This window comes from Sarcophilus harrisii, chromosome 3, assembly GCF_902635505.1.
Source record: "Sarcophilus harrisii chromosome 3, mSarHar1.11, whole genome shotgun sequence".
NCBI classification, from domain to species: Eukaryota; Metazoa; Chordata; class Mammalia; order Dasyuromorphia; family Dasyuridae; genus Sarcophilus; species Sarcophilus harrisii.
The window spans coordinates 35031420-35048884 of NC_045428.1; the positions used below are offsets into that span (position 1 = coordinate 35031420).

General features: G+C 39.5%; 1 protein-coding gene across 1 annotated transcript; it reads right to left on the reverse strand.

Annotated features, from left to right (window-relative positions):
• Positions 1-11475: 11475 nt before the first annotated feature.
• LOC105750044 (collagen alpha-2(I) chain) lies at positions 11476-12826 on the reverse strand. The gene is made up of 2 exons (XM_012546460.3): positions 12432-12826; positions 11476-12334 (listed from the first exon to the last, which is right to left on the reverse strand). The coding sequence occupies exons 1-2, from the start codon at positions 12762-12764 to the stop codon at positions 12035-12037; spliced, it is 633 nt and encodes a 210-aa protein (XP_012401914.1). The 5' UTR covers positions 12765-12826; the 3' UTR covers positions 11476-12034.
• Positions 12827-17465: the final 4639 nt, after the last annotated feature.

A 17465-nucleotide genomic window follows, 5' to 3' on the forward strand; every position in this document is an offset into this window, starting at 1 on the left:
GGGCAACATTCACTTGGATTTATTCAAGGAGTTTTTGGCTCAATCTATGTTTAGATCTTTTCCCCATCTCTGATTTAAATGATTCAATCAAGATGTGTCCTTACCTGGTAAATATATTGGGGCTAAATGGGGTGGGATGGTCTCAGCCCTATTCTTATACTTCCTATGTGACCTTGAGGATTCTCCTTGCATTAGACTTATCATTTGTTAAAAGAGGGAACTGGAACAGATCACCGATAAGGACCTTTCTAGCTCTGAATCTATTAGTCCATGTGATAAGGATGGAGTGTTGTTCCTCATTGAAATGTTGAAAAAAAAAAACTTGACATTGTGCCACCAAAGCTGCCAATCTACAGAGGGTATTTAGTTACAAGGATGAGGTCTGCAAACCTAGAGTGACCCAAGAAGGCAACACTGTATTGGATACCCCTTTGGCTTTTTGTCCCCCTCTTTCCAGAACTTCAGCTGTAGTCCTGGTTCCAATCCAATATGATTCCTGTAATGTGACCCTGTGTCTGATATGAGTGGCCTGTTCTGTTATTTTTGGAGGGTGGAAAGTTAACTGGTAGCCAAATGCTATTAAAAGCAACACCCTTCCAATTCCCTGGTTCCTAGTACAAGTAGGGATTGGACCAGGAGGCATTTAATATGACTAGAGAGACAAGATAAGGGAGCCTTGACAGTTCTGTTCTGACTGTCCACTTTTCTTTGGCACTGGAGTTTGTTCAGTGGAAAAACTCTTATTTATTAGTCCGGTCTTAAAGAGCTAAACTCTCCAGGGCTATCCATTTGCCCTGCAACTATGTTTTTCTCTTGCATATATGACATTTGGACTTGGGAATTATGATTCAGGGAAACATGGCTCTAGTTTGTGTGTGTGTGTGTGTGTGTGTGTGTGTGTGTGTGTGTTGTGTGTTGATTATAGTGAGGGGAACCAATTCTGGCTATTCTAACCCTGGGTCACAGCACCTGAGTGATTGTTGGAACTCAGTGTGTCCCCACACAGTACATATAATTCACCTGGAATCTGCCATGTTCAAAATTACTTTGGGAGTGGGGGAGAAAAAAGAATGGGGGATGGGGAAAAAGAGAGAGCCAAGGAGGGAAAGAAAGAGAAGGAAGAGAAAGAGAAAAAGAAAGAGAGAGACAGAGACAGAAATAGAGTCAGAGATATAGAAGCAGAGTAAGACAGAGGGACAGAGATATAGATACACATACAGAGGCAGAGAGACACAGAGAAAGAAGAGAAGAAAGGAGAGGAAAAAGATGAGAGGAAGAGGAGAAGGAGGGAGAGGGAAGGAGAGAGAAAAGACAGAGACAGAGAGACAGACAAAGAGATAGAGACAGAGTCAGAGATAGAATCAGACAGACAGACACAGAGGGACAGAGGGACAAGACACAGAGAAACACAGAGAGAAGAGAGGAGGAGGAAGAGGAAGTAGAGGAAGAGGAGGAGGAAAAAAAGAGGAAGGGGGGAGACAGGGAAGGAGAGAGATTGTGTGTGTACCCCTAAGCAGAAAAAGAACCATTGCTTTTCTAGGCAACAAGGTGAAGCCCCAAGACCAATGTATGGACACATTCAACTTGCCATTAGTTAGTGGGACTAATTATATATGCACATTTGTCTGTACTCCTCCAGCTCCTAGCAACGGCAGTCACAACCCTATTTAAAATAATAGAATGAGATTGGTAACATTACTGATTTAACAGGAAATTGGAAGAGTTCCATTCACAGAGCTTAGGTAATTGACACCAACAGCATTTTCCCTGTAATGTAGGTACTGTGATTGATTTCATTCCCCACCTAGACCTCCGAGAATCTATGAAGTACATTCAGCCATCAGATTATTGTGCAGTGGAATTAAATGAATATTATGCTGCTATCTCTTCCCCAGCTTGTGAAGGAGAGTTTCTAAGTGGCTCAGAGCTGGCAAACAAGTTTGAAATTACAATAGTAATATGACATAAGAGATGCCCAACACTACAGCATTAGTCTTGAAATGTACCTCTGTCATAAATTCACCGGAAGAAGATGTTCCTGCTGATAAATAAGGACACAATTAAGGACTATCAGATGTTTATGACTCTATGAGTCTTATTAGAAACTGTTAAGTGATGATCTATCCTCTTGATTGCTTAAAAAAAAAAATAACTGTGCAGGATACTTACTTTTGCTCACTTTTGATACCGTGATCAACCATGACCTACTTCACAACTACAAGCATATCATCATCATCATCATCATCATCATCACACTTAGAAATAGGTTTACAAAAACACTCTCTGTACATGATCTCACTAGAATCTTTTAACACCCAGGAAGCAGAAAGCTCCAGGTATTGTTATCCCCATCTTAAAGAGATAGAAAATAAAGCTCTGAGAGGTAGGAATCCAGGGTCAAATGACTATCAAGCATAACAAGCAACAGTAGAATTCAAGTCTTCCCAACTCGGGAGGTCAGCATGGCATCTGCCCTTTAGATATTAGATTATATTTGTTTTTTAATGTGGGCTTGTTAATATTATAAGTGCCTTCCCAACTTTATTAGAACTACTATCTATACAAATCATTCCCTGATCTCCTGCAGCTACTAGAGTTTTCCCCACAAAAATTATTCTGTATTTATTTTGTATATAGTTTATGCATGCTTATCTCTGTTCATATTATTTCCTACCTTTGAATGTAAGTTCTCTGAGGACAGATTCTATTTCATTTTCATTTCTATAATACTAGGTATAGAATAAATACTTTTTTTGGTAGGCTCTTATATTGATAAATGCTTGAGGCTATAGATATACACACATACACATATAGACGCAAACATCATGTATACACACAGCACACATATCATACATGCATGTTTATATATGTGCACATTTGTGGACGTGTATATGTACATGCATGTGCATGCATCTGTGTGTGTGTGCATGTGTGTGTGTGTGTGTGTGTGTGAGAGAGAGAGAGAGAGAGAGAGAGAGAGAGAGAGAGAGAAAGAGAGAGAGAGACGTAGGTACCCTATGGGTCTGGAGTCAGGAAGATTCATTGTTTTGAATCCTAATTTATCCTCCTCTCCCCTGCCCTCAAGACTATCTATCTGTGTGAGCCTGGGCAAGTCACCTAACCCTGTTTACCTCAGTTCCTTTTTGGATAAGGAAATGGCAAGTTTTCCAGTATTTTTGCCAAAAAAACAAAAAAACCAAAAAATCCCAAACCCCCATGGAGTCACAGAGTCAGACCTGACTGAAATAACTAAACAACATATATAATATAATATAATATAATATAATATAATATAATATACAACATATATAATAATATATATATATATACATAGATACACATATTATATATAAATATATAATATATTAACACAAACATATTATATTAATGTGTTTGTCAAAATTAGTTTAGCAGCATTTGTAGAAAATTGGAACCAAAATGGGCACTTAGCAATTGGGGAATGAATTATGGGATATGAATGGAAGGCAATCTATTTGCACTCTATGAAATGACAGTGATGAAACTTTCTCAGAACCATGGAAGACAAGGATGAACTGATTCAGAGAAATGTCAGTCAAACCAGGAAAACAAGTCACCTAATAAACACAGTAATGTAAATGAAAGATGTCTTAAAAGGCCATTGATATCAGCTTAATTTTAGCTTGGTTTAAGAAAAGAGATGATGGGGCTCCAGTCCCTTCTTTCAATAAAGGTAGAAGATTATGGGGAAAGAAAGTAGCATTGCTGCCAGACATGGTTATTTTGTTTTTCTATTTTGCATAAATGTTTTACTTTGTTCTAAAGGAGAGTTTAATGGGGTGAGGCGGTGCATTAGAAAATTACAGTGATTTTTAAAAAAATAAAAAAACCCCAAGGCATTAGTAAGACATTGTAACATATTAGCTTCAGCTAAATGGTAAGCTGTTGCCAGTGGCAGTTTTGCTCTTTAAGAAATTAATCTCCTCTGTGCAACAGAACACATAGAAAAAATGCTAAAAGGGTTCATGGACATTCTGGATGTAACCCACGGGACAGTGCTCCAAGTCCTGGGCTTATACAGATAAAGTTCAATTTTGGAGACAACTTTTAAATGTCATATTTCTGTTGTTCATTTTGTCCCTACCAAGAGTTCTCTTTGAAATCTTTAATATAGTTCAAATGTAGTTCTTTTTCTAGACCTGCCCAGATAAAGGTTCCTGGTTCCTAATTCTGGTCCCTGTATACACATTCAAGATATTAATGTGGTGCAGGAAAGTCTTTATCCCAAGCGAAATGCAGAAAATCCATTTAAAAATCGCTATAATTCTACTACCTTTCCAAGGAGTCACTTTGTCTCCCCCCACCAGATCCTTATTTAAACTTTCAGACTATAGAATTACCCAGAACTTTGAATTTCATTTTGTTTAAAGTTTTGAGTTTTATGATTTTTTTTTCTTAAATGTTCTGGTGGATGACTATAAAGTTTTTATTTCAGAAACCATTTTTCATTTTTCTTGGTGTATATATCATCTCCATCAACACAAATTTCAATCTCTTTTTAATTTAGTAGAGTGTATTTAAGAATTGTGGCTGAAAAATTTATGATCTGCTCATCTAGATATAAATATCTCCAGTCTCAGCCAGGCTGGTCCTGAGACCATGGAGAATTTATTACGGCGCCTGACCTCAAGTCTTCCCTGTTTGGAAGCACCAGAAACAGGGTCATGCTTTGCTGATACACTTTTTACATACCCAGAGTCATAGCATAAGAACACATCTCCTTCATATGCACCTTCATAGCATAAGAACACATCTCCTTGGGTTGGACTATAGTAGAGATTCAAGGTTATATTTTAAAAAAAATCAAAACCATTTTTACTAAAGTTATTTATTATTAGAAGGCACTCTAAAGTTACCTCATGATAGAGTCTCTTCTTCAGTATCCCTGACATTTGGTTGCTATATGGTATTATATGCTACTATCATGGCGCAACAACCTTTCTTCTTCAAGAAACTAATTTCTTTACAAGTAACATTAAGACTCTGGAATTGTTCTTAGATCTATGCGTGTTATTGGTAGGTACTGCTAGAAGTGAACTTACTAAAGGATAATAATCTCTTAGGATTTTCAAACATTATTATGGATATTCTGGGGTTTCTGCCAAAATAATCTTTCTAAAGCACAGATCTTATCCTATTATGCTTTTACTTAAATTTCTTCTGTGATTCCCCATCGCCTTCAAAGAAAAGAGATAAACTCTTCAGATGGGTATTTAAAGCCTTCTTTACAATGGAAGAAATAATCGTCTGTGGATCAATGGGCACCATTGATAATAATAATAATAAATGATAAATAATAGAAATGAGAATACTACTAAAATTAATGTATTTATTCTGTGCCATACAAATCAAAAATCAAAAAGTTGCTTAGAAAAAAATAATAAAATTAATCTGGAGGAACAAAATATAAAAAATCTCAGAGGAAATGATGAAAAAGGAAAGACGAAAGGAAGGGGCTGGTAGTGGCTAGCAGTAACAGACTTCAACTTGTCCTACAAAGCAGTAATCATCAAAATACTTTGGCACTGGTTAAGAAGACTGTTGGGGAAACTGGAAAGTAATCTGGCAGAAATTAGGTATCAGCCATCATTTTACATTGGATGCCAAGAGAATGATACCATAAACAAATTAGAAGATCAAGGAAGAAAATGCTTTCCATATCCATGGTTAGGAGAAGAATTTGTGATCAAAGGACACAGAGTATCACAGAAGATACAATGGACAGTTTTGATCACACACAACATTTAAATTTTTTTTTTACATAAACAAAACCAATTTATCTAAAATTAGAAAGGATGTAGCTAACAGAAAGGGAGGTTATCTTTGCATTAAATGTATCTAATATGAGTTTCATTTCCAAGATGGATTTGATTCAAATCTCTACAAATAAGAACAATTTCTCAATTGATAAATGGTGAAAGAATATAACTGGTCATTTTTCAGAACAATAAATTCAAGTTTTCAACAGCCATATGAAAAAAATGTTCCCGATTTCTGGAGAAGAAATTGGCAACTACTCTAATATTTTTGCCAAGAAAACCCCAAATGGGGTCACAGAGAGTCAGATGTGACTGAAATAACTAAACGGCATATATCTATGTATATACACACATATATATTATATATACATATATACTACACACACATATATTATATTAATGTGTCTGTCAAAATTAATTTATCAGCATGTGTAGGAAATAGGAACCAAAGTAGAGAAATATAATTTAAGATATTCTGAGATTCTACCTCACATTTATTAGGCTAGTAAAGTTGATCAAAGAAATGAAAATGGCAAATGTTTAAGGAGACACAGAGAGAATAGATACAATAATCTACTATTGTTGAATCTCTGAATCGATCCAGACATTCTGGAAAGCAATTTGAAAATGTTACACAAATTACTCAACAGTATATGTGTTTTTACCAAGTGATACCACCATTAGATACCATCAATACCCCAAAGAGACAAAAAAACCTTTATGTATACAATTATTAATAGCAGCAAATTTATAGCAGCTAAATATTTTGTGGTGGCAAAAGACTGAAAACTAGAAGGGTAACTGAAAATTGGGAAATGGCAGAAGAAAATTATATCTATGATTATAATAGAATAGCACTGAGATGTAAGAATTGATGAAATGGACAGTTTCAGAGAACTTGGGAAGACATGTTTGAATAGATACAGAATGAAGTGAACATAACCTGGAGAATATTTTTCTCCATCATAACAACATCATAAAAACAAAATCTTTGAAAGCTTAAAGACTCTGATCAATACAATGATCAACAACAATTCTAGAGGACTCACGATGAAATAGACTACCCACTTGCTAACAGAGAAGTGATAGATTCAGGAGATAGACTGAGACATATATTTTTTGGATGTAACCAATGGGAGAAGGTATTTTGCTTGACTATGTATATTTATTACAAGGGATTTGCTTTGTGTTTTTCATTTCCATTGTGGTAAGTGTTGGAACTGAGAGAAATAGATTTATAATCGAAAAAAAGTATAATTTTTTAAAAGTGTCTAAGAAAACCGGTATTACATAATAAAAAATTTCAGTTTTGAACATAATTCCCCCACCCCCTTTACTATGTATGTGGAAATGCTTACTTCATTTTTAATTTGAAATTTGAAAAGAGAAGGAAGCAAGGAAAGAAGATAAAATCCTTCACAATTTAACTCCTGTCTATTTTTTTTTCCAGAAATGTCATATGAATTCCTTTTATGTCCTCTACACTCAAAACAATTTTAGTAGTCCTATGCCTTTGTAAATACTCCCTATATTTGGAGTACTCTTCCTTTTTACCTCTGCTTCTTAACATTCATGGTTTCCTTATAGACTCAGCTCGTGTGCTACCTTATAGAGGAAGCCTTTTTTGAATTATAAACATGAAAAACCATGTACATGACAAAAATGATAAAAACTACATGATCATATCAAGGGATGCTCCCAATGTTTTTTGGCAAAATCTAATACTCATTTCTGTCAAATAAAACAAAACACATAGACATATACATCTCTCAAAACATCGAAATAAATGTGTCTTTCTTTTGTATGGTTAGTATTTATTTAAAACCTAGAGCCAGACTTTTATGTTATGGTGAGAAGCTTCCTAATATTTTCAGAAGTAAAGCAAAGACATGTAATAGCATCATTATTATCTAACAGTGTTAGAAATGCTAGCTCTAACAATAAGAAGAGAAGAAAGAATAAGCATAGACAAAAACTTTGTATTTTGTCAAATACCAGATGGTTTTATATAGAGACCCCAAATGATTCCAATAAAAATGAATTGAAGAATGAATCATTTTAGCAAAGACTCCTATAAAATAAGTTAATATATAGCAGCAATTTTTTTCTGTATTGACAAGATTCGAGAAGGAAGAAATAGAGAAAAAAAGAATCCATTCAAAATATTTGGGACTTAGCTCTTCCTTAAAGTGAGCTGATTGAACTCAGTCTCCTGGAAGTCCCTTCTAGCCCCCACATTGGAGGATTTGGTGAAATGCACATGAGCTGGCTTTTCTGCAAGAGCTAAGAAGGTAAGATGTGAGGACTAGGGGATGCTTTGTGATTCAAAAAACAGCTCCTTTTTTAGGGCTATGCAAAGGATTTAGACAGTGGGAAACTGTAGGGGATCTCCTGGCCACCATCAAAATACTCTCATAAGCTTGCCTGCTTTCTGTTGTGGTTCACTTCATACTCTTCCTGACCATGTATAGAAGGAGCCGGGGAAAGTACCTGGGTGAATGCATTTGTGCCTGATTTGGTGTTTGCACATAGAGTACCAGATGTGCTCAAATTGCATAATGGAGAATCTCAATCACTTCTGAAAATACTTTTAAGGTCAAGTTCAACTGCAAAATGATCCCTTAAACTTTAAAAATCTAAGAACATGTGCATGCCATGAGGTCTCAGAGAAGAAAACTGTGATCAGAACTCATGTTTTAATTCTGATTTTTACTAATGATTCACTGGTTATATCCTGGAAAATAAATTGTTTATTTATTTATAATATTATATTTAAATATTAACATATATTAAATATATAAATAATATTATTTATAATAAATTAATTTTCTGATCCACCTAATATGAGTAGAGCATTAACTTAGAAGTGGCAGAAATCTAGTCTAACTGAATCATTTTACTCATTAACTTAGGGACAGGTCAAATGACTTGTCCAAGCTTACACAGGATTTGAACCTAGGATCACTGACTCTTTCCATTGTACTATAATGCTTTCCAGGATGGAGAGTCCCTCTCCTCCTTTAAATTAATAAATCAAACAGACCAGTGAGTATGGTTACCCTTAGGAATAGTCACACATCTATGTGATAGGTTTGAAGGATTGTATTAGAGTTCCATGACCACTAAACATAAGGTTCCTCTGACTTTGGCAAGATCAGTAGAACAAGGAAGGGCTCAGAAGATTTTTGTCAAGGTTGCTGCTGTCACTGATCATGTGGTTCATGATTCATCACTGCGCTCTTTGGTTATTCTGTACTTAATATTTTCAAGCTGATTATAGTTCAGCCCAATGAGTAAGATTCGGGAATACACACAGAACATGGAGAAATGCAGATAATACATGAGGGGGAAAGCTACTCAGGTAACAGAGCTGAACTGCTCTGCCAGAGACAGCTGCCACCTTTATTTCTTCCTCTCCCTCCTTTTAAATACACAGTCTGCCCCTCTTCCTGATCCTTCCCAAGTGGAATAGCAACATAGAAAACTGCACTCTTCTTGCCTTCAGCTGCTGTCTAGGGATGTCTCCTTCCTCTGTAATCCTTTCTCTCCTTAAGAACTCAGCTCAAATGCTATCTCCTCCATGAAGTCTTTTCTAATCTCCCAAGCTTCTAAAATCTCTGCTCCACCATACCTTATATTTATTTGGCACATATTTTACAGCTTGTATACATAAAAGGAGAAGCATTTTCTTGTAAGGGTGGTGGACTTGGGAAAGCTCTCATTTCCTCATCTGTAAAATGGTGAAAATAGGACCCCCTAAGATTGCTGTAGGGGTCAAATGAAGTAATATTTGTATATAAACCACTTTGCAAACTTTCAGGTGCTGTATAAATGTTGTTATTGTTGTTTTGGAGGAGACGGAGGAGGGCAATAAGTATTTATAGACTATGTGTGCTGGTACCTGTGCCAGGTGCTTTACAGATAATACCTCATTTGATCCCTGGGATCATGCTCTGAGGGCATTAAGCACAGAATAATTAAAGAACTGAGCAAGTGATGAATCTGTCAAAGGTCAGTGACAGCAGGTTAAAACCCTCAGCTTCAGTTCATTATTGTGTATTTCCCTCTTTAGAAAGTAAGCTCCTTGAGGACAGAGACTTTCATTTCTGTTTTTGTATCCTATTGTACCTAGAATTGAATAAGTGCATAGCAAATGCATGTGGGTGGATGGATGGATAGATTGATTGTTTACCATCAAGCAGCCTTAGAGTAGAATATTGTCTTCCTAAAGCTCTTCTAAGACAGCAGCGGTTAGTTTCTTGGCCCACGGATCAACAATCCTGCCTTTTTGATTGTGATTTCAATCCCTTTCTACCTAAGAGTACCTTCTTCACTGGTTGTCCAGGTTCAAAGTCCTCTTATTCTATAGGATATTGAATGAAAGTTCTTCCATCTTGAGGGTTAAGAAAACTCAACGACATGCAGATACTCCTGGGGCCCGGGGAGTGGGGGCGGGGGGGGGGGAGAACACCTCAAGCCTTTCCTTATTTTGCAATTTTGTTTAATTGAACCCTGCCCACAAGACTGTTTTCTCTGGCTCCAAACTCTGGCCTGATTTTGAGGCAGACTCACTGACACACACAAATGGAAGCTGATTGAAAGTGACTCATTGATAGAAACAAACTTTGGGAGAAATTATGAATAATTTAAAAATAAGGACATTCCCTCCATCGTGCTGTAGGAAAAAGGGCACTGGAACTAAGGTCAGAAAATCTGGGTTAGAATCCCAGGTGTGACATTTAACTAGCTGTGTGATGATGACTAAATCACTTAGTCTCTCCCTGGGACCAAGTGACCTACTTTATAAAATGGGGGGGTTGGGTAAATCAATTTTAAAAAATCTGACTTCTATGAATTTGTTTGAAAAACTATTTTGATAACTATTTGAGTATAATGGCTTCCTTTGTAACCCTATGCATTTAATGCATTTAAAAACATTATTATGAAATGGATCCTATACCGGGGATATGTTGAAATGACTTTACGGAGCTAATCTGCAAATCAGGACTTGCTTTATTGTTTTGTTGATTGTAGAGACTTAAGAAAGTGAGGTAGAAAGTGTTAATAGTGAACATTCTACTTAAAAGTGTGTCCTGCAGCACATTGTTCTCTCCCCACCCCTTACCCCAAGAGCTGGTTCTTAGACATTTATCAGCATACCCCTTCCTCTACTACAACGCTTTCTAGCTCCCAGGATCTTAGACTGTCAAATATTATAAATGTAAGCCTACTAAATGCTGGCTCATTGTCCTATAGATATAGAATACTGTTTATCTCGCTTTTCTTATGGAAATAAAACTCATTGGAATTTATGAGGCTTGACTTTTTTTTTGCTCAGATTTTTATTCAAAACAATTTAGAGGGTTTGGTGATTCCTTCTATTTTATGAGACACTTTGTGGTAAACTGGAATGTATCCTCGCCTTAGGCAAGTAGACAAGCATTTATCAAGGGCATCATGCACAGCTTTGGGAATACAAAGCAAGGCAGAACCAGTTCCTTGCTTTAAGGAGTCTGTGTGGAGAGAACTTGTGAATCGCTAATTTATTACATATACAAAACAGATGGAAAGTTGTCTGAAAAGGGAAAGCACTAGCAGATCTGGGTTCAAATTCCACCGTGGCCCGTGGATAATCCTACTGGTAATTATTTAGTTCAAAGTGTGTGTGTGTGTGTGTGTGTGGGGGGGGGGGGGTTGTGAAGCTAGTGCTTGGTAGATTTTATACTATATCAAAATGACTTATTCTTCTCATAAAGAAGAGAGTATTTCCCCTCAGTAGAGTGGAAGCTTTTTGAGAACAAGGGCTGTTTCAAAGACTTTGTCTCTGTATTCTCCAGCACCTGGCACAGAGCTTGATGTTAAAGAAATGTTTTGGGGTCGATTACTCATTCAAATAAACCTGAATTGCCAGGAATATGAACCTCAGAGTCTCAACTCTCGGTTTTAGCAACCAGAACAGGAAATGTGCCCTCATAGCAACAGTTTTTGGGTGGGGGAGGGGGATTTGTGAACATCCCAGGACACACTTTCGGTCTACGGCAGAGAGGCAAAGACCGGGGAGATCCCCGCCTCTGGGATGACCAGAGCTCACTTGATGTGGGTGCTGGGGCTCTTAATCCCACACTCCCACCTTAGCTGCCCGGCTCTGCTTGTGGCTCTGGAGCCGTAACCTCCCCCCGAACGCGCCGTGGTCCTGCCAGCACCGCCCAGCTGCTACCATGTGTCCTTCGAGCTAATCAGTAGAAAGTGCAGCTTCTGGCATCCGGCCCTGGAAAGCCTACGTGACCCTTTGCTCCCCAATTTTCCTCTTCATTTATCAAGTCCTGTATTTTACTCCACATCTTACGGGCATCCGTGTGGCAGCGGAGAGAGCCGCGAACGGGCGGCTCCACGACAGCCCCCACCCCTAACTCTGGGTGGTCTCCGTTTGAAAGTGAGGGGATCGGCCTGGGCCGGAGAGTCTTCAGTCTCTCTCTTTTGCCGCCTGTCTGTCCGTCCGCCTGTCTCTTCCTCCTCCCTGACGAAATCCCAGAATACTGTTTTTAAAGATACAAAATTAATTAGAAAGGAAACTTTTTATATTGAAATAGAATTCTTAAAAACAAACACGTTCTCGGGTCTCAAGCGGAGCACCTTTGACCTAGATAATCCAGGCTCTTTCGGGTCTAGATTCCCGATGCTGTGACCACGGGCCGGGTCAAACAGGCCCGGGAGGATGACATTGCCTCGAGGCCAAGGGCAGGGACCGGGGCCCCTCGGCCAGGCCCCGCCCCGGGGGCCACATGCTCCCTCCCCGCCCTCCGCGCTGCAAAGCGGGATTAGGGTGTCTCGGGGTGCCGGGTCTCTCCCCGCGCCCGCACGTACACAGTCAGCCCCCGCGGGACCAGAATAGCCGGAGCCCCCGGCTGCACGTCCAGCCCCGGCTCCTCCGGCTCGGGGAGGAAGCGCCGGGCTCTGACACAACATAAACAAGCCCCGGGACGCCGGAGCCCCGGGCCCCACGGGGCCGCATCCCTGCTCCGCCCGCGACTCCCCCTCCTCCTCCTCCTCCCCCGCCCCAGCCCCCGCAGCAGAGGCGGCGCAGCGGGGAGCCCGCCCCTCCCCCCGCCTCTCCCCTCCCCTCTCCCCTCCCCTCCCCAGGAGCGCTCATTTTCGCTCGGCCGGTCACCGCCGTCTGCCTTAGATGGATTCCACCCTCCCCCCTCTCCTTTGCTCAGTCATTCAGACTTGGAAAGTCAATAACACGCTGACATCATCAGTGGTTTGTGTATTATTACACTGCTACTTTCCAAAGGGCCGAGCATCGTCTAAGAGAGGAGCACTGCGGCCGCCCGCCGCCTAAGAGCGGCGCGGCAGAACCCGGCGGGGCCGCCAGCCGGGAGCCGAGCCGCAGGGGTCCACAGCCCGGCCGCCTTCGCACGCCGAGGGCCCTTAGCTGGCTGCGTACGGCTGTCTCCGACCGACAGTGACTTCTCTGCAGGAAGAAACGTGGCCTGTGTTTAAGAAGCTTTCTGAGATGCCCCCAAACAACTGATGCTTTCGTCTCCCTGTCGTCGAGGAGCCTGGGGCTTGGCAATTTAAGGCTGGCGACTGTGTGTGTGTGTGTGTGTGTGTGTGTGTGTGTGTGTGTGTGTGATGTAATGGAACCGTTACCGGGGGTGATGGATGAGGTCTCCTCCTGGGGCTCCCTCTTGATGCTTTTGTGTCACCGAAGACAAACATAAAAATGTCAAGGGATTTATGGTGTAATGCAAGTTTACAACCAGAAAAAAAAAAAAAAAAAAAAAAAAAAGACAGGGGGATGTTTTAGAAGAGATGTCTCAGAATCCAAGGGAGGTAAATCACTTTGCCCTTTATCGGGGTCCACGATGCCCTCGATGCTTTTGGACAGTTCCTTTTCCTAAACTATTTTTAAAAGGCTCATAGATATTTTAGAAATTTTCCCCCCCCCTTGCTTGATTTTTTTCATTACCTTTTAATAGCCTAAACGTGTATTAATTAATAGTATACATGATTATGTTTTTGCCCTTTAGATTCGCAAAGAGCAGACTTTTAAACATTAAAACACAATAACTGACTCCAGATCTCCCCATTGCGGTTTCATCTGAAAATTTCTTTATTTATTTTCACTGAAGGATGAGTTCCCTTGGATCCTGGGAGTCTTCTGGATTTTCTCAGTAAAGAAACAGCTTGTAGAGTCCCTAGACTGGGCTTAAGTTTTAGGAGGCTACTAGGTAACAGCTGATTCTTTGGGGTCAATATCCCTTCACTTTTTGTTGTTTAGGTACCCACAGCCAGGTTCCAAACTACTTTTCTAAGTCTTTTCAAATACAGATTCTGAGACAGACATCGAAGGAGGAGGTTTCTTCTTGTTTTTACATATCCTGCCCAAGTATCTCGAAAAGTATTTGGGCTGCTCTTTCTCTGCCTGCTAGGGGATGTTGAACCATTTTGCGTCTCTGGCCCTTAGCACACTGCCTGGCACATAGTAGGCATTTAGTAAATATTTATTGACTGACCAACCATTCACTATTAATGGGTGTCTGCTTGGTTGCTTCCTGAAATCAATATGTAGTGATCTACACAGGGGAAAATCTATCCTTCCCTTTCCCTTTCCAGCCTGATAGTTTTTGCTTCAACTGCCTGGGGACAGTCAGCCCAGACTGTAAGCCTATGTTCAATGAGTGATAATACTGACAATAATGATGTTTAATACTATAAGTAATACCATTTACAAAGCACGTTTAGGTTTAAAGAGCACTTTACAAATATTTGGTTGTCACAACAACGTTGGGAGGTAGGTGTTATTAGACTCATTTTACAGATAAGAAAACGGAGGCAGTTAGTTAAATTAAGACCAAAGAGTAAGTGTCTGAGTCTGGATTAGCTGCAGAAAATAGAAACGGCAAAACTAAAACAAAACTTTCAATTCAAAGAAATTGACCCTTAGAACTAGTTCATTCAGGAATCAACCAGCATAAAGTCCTTTCTACATGCTAGCTATTATGTTAAGCTGTATAGAAGGAAGGGACCAAAAACAAAAACAGAAGCAAAAAAATAGAAATCCATTCCCAACCCCCAGGAATTTACATTCTAATGAGGAGACAGCATAGTAAATATAACAGAATATATGGACTAAGAGTTCTTTGAGAATTCCCACACGAGAGAGGCTGGGGACTCTGCTTCTAGGAGCATCCTTGATAAGTGTAATAGAAGTGTTTTGAAAAGACCATTTGTAGGCATTTTGTAACTGGTTCTGGTCTGTTGACCACGTGGTGAATGGCAACTTCTTTGCCTGCAAATGTAGAATTAGAATTGAGGGAATCTTCCAATGGCTTTAAACAGGTCCTTTCTTGTGGATCTCAGCTCTTTGTTTGCTGAGAGATAGTGCTCCAAGCACCTTGGGTCCTCTGTGTCCCATGCCTTTCTCCTTTGATTCACCATTTGATCTTTTAGGAGATGGAGATTGATCTGGAAATATGGACTTTGTGAGTTTTGAAAGGTGATGAGAAGAAGCCTCTAGAAATGTGGGTTCATGCCAGATTTTGTGGCTAATCTAGGATCAACATCTCAAGAAGCAAAGATTGACCTTCAGAAGTGGCTTCCTGGACCTCATCCAGGCAGAGTAATTCAATGGAGGGATCATCCAACAGTGATGTTACATTGGATTTGAACCTGGTAGGACCAATTCTGTGCTAAGTCTGAGCCCACTCTCTTCAGAATTGAAGTGCTAGTGGGGAATGCATTCCCATGATATTGGGAAGGGGAACATTTGCATTTTTGTTGGTATGATGAAGCAGACATTGCTTTGTAAAATCTAATTAGTATCAAGTGATTACATGGGTCTCCAGTTACAGATGGCTAACATGGAGAACACAAATGATAAGGATCCAGCTTAATGGCAATAGAAAAGAGACAATTTAAATCCCTCCTTACGTCTAAAACTCGAATTAGATGTAGCAGTCTGACTCTGGCAGAATGTGCTTGCTGTATAAATGACTATGTACAATATATGTACAGAACAGACTTAAGATTGCTAACAAAGAAAGGCACCAGCAACTGGAAGTAGGTAGGACGTAGAAAGGCTTCCTGAAGAAGGAAGAATTTAAACTGAGTCTGACTCCCCTTTGTGTACTACACAATCAGGGCAAACTTCCCTTTTTGCTTTTTCTCACATTGTTTTTAAAATCCTTCCTATAGCTCAGAACTTCAGAGTCAAACAATCTACCAACCTCAGCTCACTAACAGTGGAGACTACAAATGTGTACCATGTCTAGTTGAAGCTGTTCTTATATAGAACCCCAATGCTATAAATAAGCATGAAAAGTACATGTAATAAGGCTTGGAAAGTATTCAGGGTCAGCACTGGGAATTGCTGTGCCAGTAACATGCTTAGAATATCTAAGAATCTGGGGCTAGTTCCACTTTGGTGTCTCATTCTTTGGGAGTTCTGTAACTAGACTTGACACTAGAGAAGGTCATAGATTTAGAACTGAAAGGGACTTTAGATAGAGACCATCTAGTCTAATTCCTTTATTTTACACACGTGGAAACTGAAGCCCAGGGAGGTCTAATGAATTGCCCAAGTTCACACAAGTGGTTGAGTTAGGACTTTGATATCGGGGCTGTGGTTCTTTCCCTATATTGTGCTGTCTCCTAAGAAGAGAAGAATCTTAACATGGACCTCTAGCTTTATGCAAAGATGGGTGGTTTCAGCGGCCACATTTCCACTGAATTGGATCTTCCACACAAGTTACAACTGGAGGCCATAATTAAAGCGCATTATTTCCCTGGGACTTTGGCTGAGAGCTTATCTTAGTGTAGTTATGCTTCCTTTCCCTCTTCCAGCAGGAGAATCTGAATTGATTTCAGGAAGAACTCTCCTGCCCTCTATAGATCTGGTGACCATATTTTCTGAACCAAACACTTGGATCCAAACAAATGTAGGACACTTTTTCATTAAAAGTAGACTTTTTTTTTTTTTTTTTTTTTTGAAGTCAGCACTATCTCAGAATATCCTTGGCATATAGGTTATGGGGAAAATAACTTTCTATAGTTCATGGTCCTGAAAGGGACCATCAGATGCTTAGGCAAGCATTAGGTGCTCCAAGGAATTAGCCAAGAGTTCTTGAGCCAAGTTTAAATAGAAGATATCCCAAGCACAAGATGGGGGAATTTTGTGGCTAAATGACAGTTCTGGTGAAAAAGGTGCTGTTTAAGTGGACTGCAAGCTCATGATGAGTCAACAGTATGAAAGGGCAACCAAAATCTTATCCTGAATTAAGAGAGATGTGGTGTTCAGAATGAAGGAGGTAGATGCAAAGTACTCTGCCCTGGTTAGACCACTCTATTCATGAAACTGATTTCTTTTGAATCTGAGTGAAATAACTTTACATCTATTTCTATTAAATTTTATCTTACTGGATTTGGACCACAGTGTTAACATGCTGAGATCTTTCTGAATACTGATTCCATCTCCAGTGTGTTTCCCTTACCTCCCAGTTTCATTTTCCATGAAAATCTGACAAGGTTCTACATCTACAACTAATGCTTATAATTATGGATCCAGGAAGGCCAATCATCAATATTAGGCAATTGATTTAAAAAAAAATGTTGAATAGGACAGGACCAAGGACAGATCCTTAAAAGTTACGCCATAAAGTTCGA

Coding starts and splice junctions, on each gene's coding strand:
- LOC105750044 (XM_012546460.3), bottom strand. CDS start 12,764: ATGTTGTGTCAGAGCCCGGCGCTTCCTCCCCGAGCCGGAGGAGCCGGG. Junction 12,335..12,431: donor CTGGATTATCTAGGTCAAAG/GTGCTCCGCTTG, acceptor CTTTAAAAACAG/TATTCTGGGATTTCGTCAGG.